We start from the raw sequence: 14,521 nt of genomic DNA on the forward strand, positions 1-14,521 counted from the left end.
ATTTCATATCATATTAGCTTTCGACTGTTGTTACTACATCGTATCAATATACAGAAAATATTGAATTGAATACTTTATTTAGCAATGAAACGTATTTGGACGTATTAAACCATACAAATTAAAGATCGAACGGCAGTAACATATCTATTATCAGAGCCAGAGCGCATAATATATATATATATATATTAACATAAATAAATAATATGTTTATAGTTTATATTATTCTTGACTCTACAACAGCTTATTGATATTATTATCAATGGTACTGTTTGTTGGTATTATTTTTAAAGAAAAAAAACGATGTCTTTGATAGCGATAATAGCGTAACTTTTTATACTCGGTAGGTAGTCGGTTTGTTTTTATAAATATTTTTTGGATCTAGGTTTCGATGGTTGGGGAACATACCACCCTACTGTAGTTTTTAAATTTTCCCCAACCATCTCAATTTTGAAAAATCCTAAATACTCCATCACTGGCTCTAAATTACAAGAATGGTATCGCAATCGAATCTTATTGTGCGCGTTTAGTTATGTTTGTATAGGATGTTATATATAGTTATTATATTATATAGTCGGTCGAAAGTGTTTCTCGCACCACCCCTGTGTAGCTGCTATACGTAGAGTATATTATTGCTGCGTGATAATTTATAATCTGTTCAACGCCAAAAAGGATTTCTCGAACCCTTCTCTTTGTCCATTACACGCACCCTCTAACACTTTCAATTGACCCCCCGTCGAGTCCAGACTAACCGCGTGTGACAATCACGATATCCGCCGGTTTCCCGGTTTCCCCTCTCCATCCATCGCGAATACTCTTGTGCCCAAAACACCGGTGAAAATCACATTATTGCTTAAGGGCTGCAAAACTTATGTCGTTGTAATTTAAATCATCTCTGTCTCTCTCAATATATATAATATTATATGTAATACAATATAGTGAAGGGGTCGACCGATGCGTCATTGCATGTCAGCTTCCAAAACGGTAAAATAATAATATATAGCTGTTATAGGCTATATATGGTTTATAGTATACCATTCACGTGAGGTACAATAATAATTAATATTATGTATAATTCCAAGTGACATTGTTTAGCTTATATGAAACTTGATATTCATAAATACCCATCAACGTCTACCTAACAAACAATAAAGCGACATTTTCGGTTAATGTAAAAGTTTAAACACTTATTTTATACCAAACAAATGTGATCAAACGAATATTTTCAAGATAATGCGTTACATTACCGTTTTTATAAAAATATTTTCAGAACATAGCAGAATAACTAGTATACGTACCTAGTATAAAATGTGAAACACTGCAAAACTTCAAACTTCGACGTTAGAAACTATTTTATAAAAAGGATATGACGCTGTCTTGAAAATGTTGTCCTCTTAAAATTTGGTGGTATGTGTTCAAACTTTAATATTAACATAGACGCCACAATGTCGATTTTGCTTGGTGGAATTTCGCTATATTTTTCAATGTTCATAAGATAGTTGGAGAGAGTATAAATATGAGACATCACGTCTTTCAAACCCACTAGTAAGGGTTTGTTCGGGTAATTCATATAATATATTTAGGTACCACTTGTCTATACTCTATAGTCTACATAGGGACTCAATTTACATTGTATTATTAACGTATTACTTACATACAAAGTGATTAATCAAGTATGCTAAACTGCTCAAATCATCAAATATTCTGAATTTTTGAATTTTTTAGTAGACACTAAATACAGGACTTACAGGTACCTATCTAGAAACTTTGTTCTTAAAAAATTACATGTTTATATCATTTAAGGAGTGTCCTGTGACGATACAAATGTTTTTTCTCCAAAAAGAACCATTCGTTGTTTCTGTTAACTGCTTAACAAATTATTTTTTTACAAAAATGTCGATACATCTGTCTTTTACGTAGTAAATTATGATAAGTAGTTTTCGAGTTATTAAATTATATGTATTAAAGTTATTAATTCTTAATAATGGTTTTGCATAAAATTTAAAATATATTATGTAATATTTAGTTTAGAAAAAATCAATACATTTTGTTAGTATCATTTTTTTTTAGATAATTTTTACAAATTATAAAATGTTAATATCTCGTATTATTAATTAGTAATTACTATAATTTTCAAACTATTGTGGACAACATAATTTACCAATAGTAATTTTAATGAACTATAATATTTAATATATTAAATTGAATAATTTAGAAACTACTTTTTTGAATATCATTTTGAAATATTTTGAATAGCCCACATATATTGTATATAATTATATATTATTTATTAAATGCATATAAAATACTATTACTTTCACTCAAATAATTTATCGATTCCCTAAAATTATCTATACACTAACGTACATATTATATTGAGCATATATTTTGCAATATTGTATTGATGAATACTGAATAAGTAGGTAGACATTAATTTAATTAAACGTTCAAGTTTAAATGTACCTTATTCTATAAACTATGACTTAAAAATAAATATTAGTTTGTTTTTATTAAATTCCAAGGTTTTTTCTGCTTTTTACGATTTGTACTTTTATTTACTATTTGATACGAAATTTTTACGTTATTGGCATACGCGCGAATCGCAGAGCCGTTAAAAATAGTTTCACGTAATAAACAGTGCGTGTAAAAGACAAAATAAAATAAAATAAATTGAACATCAAAAATAGTATGGGGTAATTCAAAAACTCATTTAATTTCGTTATTAGGTTTTTACTCAGAAGCACATATTATTGGGTGTGTAGGTTATTATTAAAGAAAGAAATTTCGATTTTTATATTATCTATATTTTGAATTATTGTAACAATAATATTTCACTGACAAATATAATATTGAGTATAGTAAATACAATCGCATACTCGCTTACCTGTATTATTTTGTCGGGTATATAGTATATTGACCTCCATAAAACCAAACAGATAGTTGCAATATTTTTAAATTCATTTATATTTTATACATTTACGAGTACTGTATGTATAAATATTTAAAAATTGATTTTCACAATTCTGTATAATATCTGATTACTTCGTGAGATAAAAGCTATAGTATCTATTCGATTTATTCAGATACCATTAAAACCTTTAGCTTTCAAGATAACAGATTTGAGTAAACAAAACTCATCCATAATAATAATAATACTCAATAAACAAAAATGTATTTTTTTTTCGTTATCTCCTCGATTTAGATTGTATCTTTCCTATAACAATAAATAGGTACTTAACTGACCTTATATAACTGTTTTTGCTATAACAACATCGGACAGTTAGATTAGAATCGTATAGATGCCTATCGTCATAAATATAAAATATGCTCTTCAGGTTTTAAATAGTTTCAAACTACCTGTACAATTTTTTAATCGATATTAAATTTTGTTTTGTACATACTGTTTAGTTTCACTACTGCTTGCAATAATAGAAAAAAAAATATAAAACCGCATTTTCTCTTTCACATCTCAAATAACATTAACAATTTAAAAAATAGTGGTGATAATATTTTATACTTGGTTTGTTTTTAAAACTTTCTTAAGATCTTCATATTATGCAGGTTAATAAAAAATTAATTTGTAACTGACTGGTTTCTATTTACATAAAATAGTCTAAAATACAATTATATTTAATTAAAAATTAAGTAACGACTTTACCAAAAACTGTTTTTTTTTTTATGATGATTATATAATATTAATATGCTATCTATATTTTCATTTATTTTTTATATTACAATTATTAAGAGAAATTATAAGTTATGTAACTCTTGTACATCTAAAAAACAAAGGTTTAGCGTAGTTAATAAAAAGCGTTATATATATACAATATACATTTGAAAATTCTTCTTTCATATTATACAATTTTAATTTTCATATTCACTCTTTTTTTTTGAAACTAATGAAGTAAATTTGTTTTTTTAGATTGAGATTTTCCATTAGTATTTAAAAATGATTATAATTTTTCTTTAGTTATATCTTCATAAGAACGATACATATATTATATTTAAAATTGTTTCTAATTTCTAAATTATTACTTTTGTATAACTTGTAAAAACATTTTTGAGTATAGGAAGTATAAGAACAGTATATAATATATATAGAAATAAAATAATAAGTATGTTTTATGTGTTTTTTAGTATTTACTCAAAGTCTTAATCTAATTATAAATTAAAAGTAAATATTATCTATAATAAGAATAACTTTGAGAGACTATAATATGACTAGCATAATATAATTGTTGAAGTTGTTCGCCACAATATAATGTATATAAATTATAGGCGTGAACTTCCTTCAAATTTGGCCCTGATCACTGCTAACTATTATATTATGGTATCTATACCAAACAATATTTTATCGAGTCCTGAAATAAATAAAAGGAAAAATTAATAAAACCAGAAACGCTATTTAAAGCTTATTTTATGGTCGTAAAATAACAAATACACATTGTGAAAGATATCTGTCTAGCAGTTGCTATTATAAATCATTTTGGTTAATTCGTTAAGTCATGAGTATATAGTTAGAGATATACAGATCACATGTCCTCGGTTTATTAGATCTGTCTAGCCATGACCCATAATATGTGGTCACAACAAAAAGCTTAAGGCGACAGATATAGGATGGAAATAACTTAAACTATATAAATACTTGCACACAATACATTACTTAAATTCTACATTCATTCTCGGTAAACTCTGTTCGCGTGCGTTGTACTTACGTTTTGTTTACCCGATTCAATTTTACACTACTTTATGCTAAAAGTTAGCAAATAGTTAGCAAACATATTATTCTCGAAGTTATCAAATAATTTTGAAAGTGTTCACGATTAGTTTGCATTCATACTTTGTTTAGGCGAAAATATGTAATGACCGTGTACAAGTTTTCAATATAAATATGAAAATAGGGACAAACGAACTCAAAATTGTTAATAAAATTGATTTTCAAAGTTATTAAACAATCCTAATTATAATTAATATAAGTCTGTCAAACACGAGTATAACATCAGTGAACAAGTTGAAATTAAAACCGTGTACAAATATAACACATGCGAACTGAAGTGAGAATGAGTAGGTACTAAGCGTGATGTACAATGTAGGTTATTCGAAAATACGCAATAATACTTGAATATTATAAAATATTAGTATCAAAAATAATATGTGGTTCACGCAACTACGATTAATTGCTCCGTTTTATCTATTGGTTAGGTGTCTATACAGTATACATACATTACAAAATGTATTCATAAATATCGCGCTGCTTATGAAATTAACCAGAATTTTGTTTTGATAATATAAATGTAATTTAAACGGAAACGACGTTGTTAAGAAATACTCGTTCTTTAAAAGTTCTTAACCTTTTGTGTGAACTATTTTTTTTTTTTTATTTAAATGTATTAATTGAAAACTATAAGAATAATTCGTTTATTGTTCGTTTTCAAAGAATATTGTTATAATCGTGTTTGAAAAATATATTAATTTATTCAGTGATGCATAATATATATAGTTCGTATCGAGTTATTTAAAGCAAACTATATAATCGTTGCTAAATCCAACCCGCGTATTACGGCTTCGGGATTTCTTACCGAACCATTTTACTTTTATTATTTTATAACAATCTGAGATAGATGCAGTGCTTGTGCGTTTCCACATTATTGACATGATATTACGACCGTGATCAATATACGTTCCTCAAGAACGTATAATGAGTGGCCGGTTTTTATTATTTTCTATAACCTATACACGATTAGCAACCGCCTTGATCCCCTTTTTCGACCGTGCAAAATTTCATTCCAATCGCACTATTTATTAGTCAGTCCAGTTTTTTTTTATTATTTTTTTTAACTCATCCGTTATTAATCGTATGTAGTACTATAATATATGTCATATTATTACATGTGTATAATATTATATAAATCCGGAAGCTGCGGCGGGGGTAGCGTACGCTCGACCGGCACCAGCTGCGATCGAAATTGATTTCGGCGAGCAATAAGAGCATGTGTATTCCAAATCCTTGTACCAATGGAATAATAATTATTGTCGACACATGATTTACAACTTAAAATATGTGCTCGACATGCTTGCGGTGCTGCTGCTGCAGCAGGGATATAGCCCCGCCTCCGCAGGCATTTAATATATTTTAACACGTCATATTATAATATGATAATAATATTGTTTCTAACTAAACGCGGTTTAAAGCGCCCGTAACACATTTGAAAACGATTACTGTTAACGGTGATATTATGCAGATGCATTTTTACATATCGGTTATGTATTACGCCATATAAGCGCGTGCATTAATGGTCGCCTGCACGTTAACGAGTAAGGATACAACGATTAGAGACAGGCGAATATTAGTGCAATATTATAACTATTATTTGTTCGGTGGAAAAATTAGCATAATATATTATGATAAAATATAATACATTTTACTCGCATGCGAACCGCGATGACCTGCAGTAAACGGCACGCGTCCGAACCGCACGACTGCAACGTGCCAGGATTAACGATCCTTATATATGTATATATTGAATAATTAATTGCTATCTTAGTCCTCGATGTGATACTATACCGATCCGAGTCCTATCCCTACGTATATTGGATACGCGAACCTAGATCGTTTAATATAATAAATTGGGTGAAGGGTGAATACTAATCAGAGGCATTCAGCAGAGGCGTCCGTGGCGAACATTTAATTGCGTTTTTTTGGCGGAGGGGGTAGGACAAGGCATTATCAAAAGTAAAATGACCAAAGCTCAGATTACTGTTTAAATGATCCACTTGGATACTTATACAATTTAATTTGAACAAGTGAAAAAAAAAGGTTCTATTAACTTTTAAAGTCCTTTTCGCATTTTAGACCCGCATAAAGCCATAAAATACGACTAAAGTACAGCTATAAATGATGGTTATATAATATAATATTATTTTTTTTCGACAGTTCGTTCGACAATGTGTATTTAAATTTAAATGTATATTCTTTGCCTTTGGAAATTGTTTAAAATAAATGTCGACGCGTCTCATTATAATAAAACGACGCCCAGGGCAAGGATCCTCTTTTTCACCCCTTACCACTAACTTATTTGACAGATAAATCTGAGCTGGTTGGATCAAGTATCGTTGAAAACGGTCACTGCTATATGGTTCACACTTTGCGCACATCAATGTGCTCGTTTCCATCACGGCTCATTTACAATATGTACCGCGATAATAATATTATACCTATATTATGCTCGCGTATGTTCGAGGTCGCTTTACGACGCGCCTTTTCATATTTCGTTATTTTGTCACGGTAATTAGCTAAAATAGTAATAATAATACAATATAACGCGATCTATATTTAATGATATTATTGTTATAAAATAATACATCCCGTGGTACATGGTAATAATAACAGAAAAAAATCTTTATCGACTTATATTATAAGCAATGTATACTATGTCGAGTAAAATTATGAATGAATATATTTTATCGTACGAAATATACTATTAATTAAAGTCAACGACAACCCGGTTTAATGTAATATAATATACTTGATATTTCCAATAAACGATCAATATTATGATAATGTTATATTTTTTAGCTGTAGATGCTATATACGTCTAATAATTTACAATATTATTATTATGTACATTGTACGTTCTTTATAAATCTTAGTTAACGTACTCAAACAATATGTATATCATTATAATAATAATATTATAAAATAACGGCTGCAACCGACCGATGTCGTAATGTTTTTCGTAGAAGTTTAAGGTTTTTTTTTGTGTAACTACAAAGACCCAATTAATTTTAAAAAATGTGTGAGAAGTAAACCGATATTATGTGTTGTGGTGTTGAGAAATTGGAGCAGTTTCTTAGACTATATTTTTTCCGTTTATTACGAGTAGGTATACAGCAACTGTAAAAGTATACATCATCAAACATAATGTATTTTTTTATTCACATCACATGATGTCGTAGGCATCCGCGTGCGAGTGTTTGATATACAAAAAATTTCGATTTTTTAATAAACGTTTTCTTTCCCGGACACCGTTATTTCTCTGTGATTGCAATACTCCAGTAGTGAAATAATTAGCAATGTTATTCGAATGGTTCACCTGCAGACACGGAAAGATGAAACATGCTCTTCAGCTAGAAATGTTCTTAATAATATCGATTTTCTACTCATTATTATTGCTGCGTTTAATGAAAATGAGCGAGCGTAGTGTCGGATACGTCTTAAAGGCCCACCGACGCAGAAACCAATCGATAAAATAACTTTACAGTATTGATTAATAATTGTTCGAGTCGTGTTCGAGTGAAAGTTATTTAAGACTGTTTTGCTAATATCGCGAGTATACAGTACAATGGTACGCGTAATAGTTCTGAGAGAATACTATTTAATATATTCTAATACGTACGATATAACTATATCACGCAAATAATAATATGATAATATGCGGTGTCTATGGTTCATGAAATAATATGCAACTGGAATCCGTTGTGGGCGGTAAATTTTAATGTACAGTCGTTGTTGTATTAAATTGTATAGTAATACGTGTATTTGTGTTTACTTTACAATCGATTTTCCGTATACAATGTATAATAATATATTTTATGAATCGAAACTCAAAAATTAAATAATTGTGTCCTACCTATTACTGTTATAGATCATATTATTGTACAGGTACCAGATTGGGTGTCGAAACGCAATATAATTCTTAATATAAATTATAAGTAACAACGGTTCCATTTGAGTGTGTGTGTATATTGAAAAACTCATTTAATATAATGTATTTATATTCAGAAAGTTGAATCGGGTTTTAAACCGGGTTTAAAATCTGAAGTTAATCCAAAAACCGTATAATTTGAAAACCACTTTATTGCTCATAAACCAAAACCCGATAATATTGGAACCCAGTCAACCCCATTAGATACTTGAAATCCGGGAAAATGAACCAGTTTTTATACTTAATATAATGATATCGCGTTTTGTGTCGTAGAGTCGTGATATGACAAAAACTGACTCGTAGTTAACATATAATATTATTACAAAATCATTATAGAATCGTTGAATTCGTCATCGTCGTATTTGTTCTCGATTTTAAATTAATGATTTGTAGTGGCCGGTGTATGTGCACATGTTCAAAGAAAGAGTATGAAAAACGATCGAACACCTGAGGTTATAATATTGAATCGTGAGTTGCAGAATTATAGTTGATTGAAAATATAACTAGGAGGCCCGAGACAGCCAATACGCGGTCGGATAAATAGGGATATAAATCTCATTTTATAATGTCGTCGAAAACTACAAAAAAAAAAAGAATTTACCGTGAAAGTTTCTTAGGAACCGTGCAAATGGCTGTATAAATAGTAATGTTACATGTAATAAAAGAAGAGAAAAAAACGCCAAAGGCTCTTTTATCTGAAATATGCTGAATGTAGTTAGAAAAATCCGAAAGCCAAATTCAAACGGACGTGAAATCAGTAGCTCCCGCTGTGTATAGACTAGGTACTGAATATCAATATTGGGATAAGCCGGATAAGGGCGATAAGGTAAATGCCCCAGAGAATTTTTATGAACGGTCCAATGTCCTGTTATGATATTATAGGGATTTTTCAATTCAATTATTTTATTAATATTATTAAGTATTGGGATTCTGTTTAAAAATTTTAACAGTGAAAATATATCACACTTATATAAATACGATTTTCACAATTAAACATGATCATACATTATATATCCAAACATTTATTTACCCAAACGATTTAAAAGCAGATCAGTGTCACGGCCGAGGTGAACATTTTATGTTTAAAGGATTTAAAAAAAAAAATAAGAAGAAGACGTCATGCTCTAATTTGTTGTCTCCATCTCATAAACATACAATATAGTAAAAATGTATGTTCAATAGAACCAATTTTGTTATTACCTTTATTCTTTAATATAAGAGTGAATTTACTTATAAATATTAGTAAAATAATTATATAATTTTATAATTTATAAATATATAAATTAAAGATTTTTTTGATTTTTATAATACATTTATTTTTAAGCAAATGATATTTGTAATTCGAATATTTTTCATACACATAACTTATTTACAAACTAAAATATAAGAAAAAAAATACTAACACAGAAACTAGATAATTTTCGTATATTATGTTAACGATTGAGAATACATTAATTCAGTCCAATATTACGGTTTTATGTAACAAAAATAACAACATAAAATTGGCTTTGTCGAACGTTGATTTGATTTATTTTATACTTAATGACTCAACTATTAACTTTATGATTAACAGTAGGCACCTGAAAGTACGCACGTAGTAAAATCAGAAGGATAAATAGCTATATAGTATATTTTAAGGGGACTTAACCGCATCCTCTCAAACTTTTGGGGATGCTTAATCCCTTTAAACCTCCAAAACCTCGCCCACGATATTTCCATACGGTCATATGGATTTAATATTATTATGTTTCGTTTGGATTGTTTGTGTACAGGTAGTCAAGCAATTCGACTTATCGGGGCTGGTGTGCTCAGCCAGCCGATTAAACTACATCACGGCTGACTATGGAGATGACGGGAAGGCGTTTGTGTACGTGTCGGACGCAGCGACGAGGGCGGTGATCGTATGGGAGGTGGAGGCGAACCGCAGCTTTCGGGTGGTTCTGCCGAAGGCGATCACGCACGACTGCACCGGCCGGCGGGACGTGCTTTACATCGCTCTGGCGAAGGGTCCGGCCGCGGGCAGTGGCTCTCTGTACCTGACGTACTTGACCAGCAATCGTATGTACAGAATCGACACGTGCAACCTTCGTCGGGGGTGCTCAGAGGGCACTGTCGCTGACCTGGGCCCAAAGCCCGAGAAGATGGTCATCCTGGGCACGGATGGTCGGACTACTTTGTACTTCCGGTATCGGGGCCAAGGCGACGTGTACGCTTGGGATACGGACCGGCCCGGCGACGGTACATCGTTCGGCTCGGACAGGTTTACATTGGTCCGGAAGGCCGACGACTGTGGCCGATTGGCCACGCACGTGGCACCCGACAACCAAGGCGGCGTCCTCTGGATACTCGAGAGTAACTTCCCAGACTACATTTCTGGTGCAGTGGGATGTCTAGGCGCAAATGTCCGCTTGCAGCCCCTCGTCGCCCAGTGTGGCAAATAATGCACATAACACAATTAGTTGTTATTTTAGTATTGCCAAACTCGAATAATACAGGTATAGCTCTACTCTGGCAGTAGAGCTGATTTATGTAAATATTGTTGATTTTCATTAAGCGTGTTAAAAATGTTAAAATATAGTAACGTAAGTAAATAAACTTAAGTGAGAAGTTTAGGTAGATAAATTTATTTATTGCATATTTATAGAACACAAAAATGATTAATATAATATGTATACTAGAAAAACCTACACCTTGAAGCACCCTCTGCGGTACACAATTAATACATACATGACATAGAATATCGTATATTTGTTATTTTGTATATATTTTTGTGTATAATTATATATTAATATATTATATTATTAATTACCATTATTATAACATTAATTATGTATTTAAATTTATTTATTTAAAATTATACAGCGAAAAAATCAACTTTCACGTCACTAACTATTTATATTAATTTAAGACTAGATTAAGTACATTATAAAATTAAGTGTTATCATGACTTGTACGAAAAATAAATATATGCGCATTATTTACCAAAAGAACGACGCGGTGGTAAATTTATTCAAAACCGTAAACATTTTATGCAATCTTTGGAAAATACCTACCGTTTTCCAATCATATCTAGAATAAAAATTATATGTATATATTATGTTCAAGATCGACTGCCATAATCAAAATTGACCATTAAAAAACGCAATAAAATTACCCATTTCCCGCAAACGCCCAATATTTTCAGCATATATGATTATCAATAAGGCGTGGTTAACCCGTTGCATTTATTAGCACGGGCTAATTTCATAATTATTATTGGAACTATAATAATAGCAAGGTAAACCGAAATATCTCAAGAACTATAGATAGATTATTATTTGCATATATTATAATAAATCGCTATTGCAATAATCACAATCCCACGGCAATGGCTGAATACCTACAATGTAACGATGTTATCGCTATGATTTATCATCATACCACAGTTCACAGATTGCCTAATGCCGAGCAGGGTCGGTGGCGGAGGCGGGGCGCGTGTTGAAAACGTGGTGATCTAAAACCATATGCATGTACTGTTGACTATTCCTATCGATGCAAGTTTACTGCAATAATAAACCGATTAATTATTGATTTACGTTCCGCCGTGGTCGTTGTACAGCGAAATCTCAGAAGGTTAGAAAACATAGGCGATCCGAAGTCGAAACTGCACACACGACGACTATAAAATATATTCATTGCCATAACTATGGTACTACTAAGGTACAGAACACAACGACTTACATACAACAATTATTTTATACCTTCACTTTTCAAAACATCGTCGCACCCTTTTTTGCGATCATATTAAAAACTATTTCGTTGTTTTTTTTTTTCGACACAATAATAATTATTATACTAACGTTTTGTAAGATGATATACACACTTCTTGGACGGTATATATAATATTATATTATATATAGTACCGTCAACGTATTCGTATTCCAGTCGACCCGGGTTACCGATATTACGGTTACGGTGGTCGTGTCACGCGCAGGAAAACGCGTATATAATATCGTTATGCATGTATATACGTGTGTATCGTATACTTGGTATTGGGTATACCTACGACCCACCACGCGCGTAGGTAACCTGCGGTGTCCACCGCCGTCCGTCGTACACGTTGCGCGCACGAATTCGTAAATTACATGACAAGAGACAAGAGACATTATTGTTATTGTAATACACATTCGAATGGTAAAACAACAGAGGCTGCATAATCGCTGCAGATCGCCTTGAACCACACCCCGTACGGTTGTACACACTTCGCACTGAAATCCCGCGTGACCTATAAATAATATATTATATTATTATTCTACGTCCTGACATAACGGACGCGAGAGTATAATATATTTAATAATTAGATTTATGAATTTCCACTACCGGCCGCGCATACACGTGTACGGTATATAGGTACGATCCGTGAACGTACGCTGTTTTTTTTTTTTTTTATTATTTTTTCGATTTTTTTTTTTGCCCAGGAAACGGACTTTGTTACACAACAATTATTATAATTACGACGGTACGCACTGTTTGTTTGAATCACGTACATATTATACGCAAGTTGTTTTAGCTGGTAGCCAGCTGGAGCGGTGTACATCGGCCGCGACATCGGGCGGGCGCGTGCGCGCGACTATATTATTGTTCAAACGTGCAATGGAAATTATCGTTTTTTGGGTCAGTTACTTTTAATTGCGTCCAAAAACATAAAAGGTAATATTAAATACGCGCGCATATAATTATTACATGTCTGCAGACGTGATCGGCCTGATATTTGTTTAGTCATTGTGTTTTTCGACTCGAAACCGCCAAACACGCATATTTACAACATGTATATAGGCAATAATATCACCGCGTTAGGCGTACGGCGATATAATATGACTACGGTTTTTAAAAATCGCATTTTAAAACTATAGTTTATATAATATATATGCGAGACAGCGACGACTGTGCAGCAGCACCCGCGAAAATCGACAATAATAATATTTAATTGCAAGTGCAAATATATAATCTATAATATTCTCGTCCCCCGGGGGAAACGAATGAGTTTTTTTTTTGTTTTGTGAATTATACTTTATTATCGAAAACGAATTCGATAAACACGAGATAGAGTTTGAAACGTGTTTATTTAATATCGTATATTTGATGTAGGCAAATATTTTATTTTACGGTAGCTTGCTTGCAGTACGGTTTTTTTTTTTTTTTTTAATTAATATTTATATCATCGTATATACCGTAAACCGATCGTTCATCGGTTCTTCCAATCATATAAATATTTCGCGTAAAACGTATAGTAGTAATAATAATAACAATAATTCTATAGTTATCGTGGATATTATTATTATTATTTTGTTTTGTTTTTTTTTAGTTCAGAATTTAATAACTTTTCGCTACATGCCACCGACCGCATTCGATATTATTTTGAAAATAAAATGGAAGGCAAGTAGGTGACATAAATTACCTGCAGGTGGTCAAAGTTTAAAAATAGGAAATCGAGGTACATTGGATATTGAAATATTTTCGCACTGTTATTAATGACTGATGATTATCTTATTCGTAATTATTACACACGCGTTATAATATTAAAAAAATATATTATAAAGTAACTATTTAAAATGTCAAGACAGAGTAAAATAAGATATTAATGGCATTAAGTTTATATCTACTATATCTACCTACTTTTATAAATTAACTACGCACATAATATAATTGTAGGTGACAATAAGAACAAATAATAAATACTTTTATGTAAGTTTAGTAGTACAAATGTAAAGAACACGTTTAATTGAAAAATATTTTTACCTAAATCATTACATATATTATTATAATTTACTAGGTATGTA

At 31.1% G+C, this 14,521-nt stretch overlaps 1 protein-coding gene across 4 annotated transcripts in view; it reads left to right on the top strand.

The window, feature by feature from the left end:
- Window positions 1–11,660, top strand: part of LOC114129240 (protein yellow-like) — a 15,415-nt gene extending 3,755 nt beyond the window's left edge. For all 4 annotated transcript variants that reach the window (XM_050202981.1, XM_027993900.2, XM_050202982.1 and 1 more), the window contains one exon: window positions 10,475–11,660. In XM_050202981.1, the coding sequence (XP_050058938.1) occupies window positions 10,475–11,143 (669 nt within the window). In that variant the 3' untranslated portion in view covers window positions 11,144–11,660. The remainder of the gene's footprint in view (window positions 1–10,474) is intronic.
- Window positions 11,661–14,521: the final 2,861 nt, after the last annotated feature.

This window comes from Aphis gossypii, chromosome 3 (genome assembly GCF_020184175.1).
Source record: "Aphis gossypii isolate Hap1 chromosome 3, ASM2018417v2, whole genome shotgun sequence".
In the NCBI taxonomy this organism is placed as follows: domain Eukaryota; kingdom Metazoa; phylum Arthropoda; class Insecta; order Hemiptera; family Aphididae; genus Aphis; species Aphis gossypii.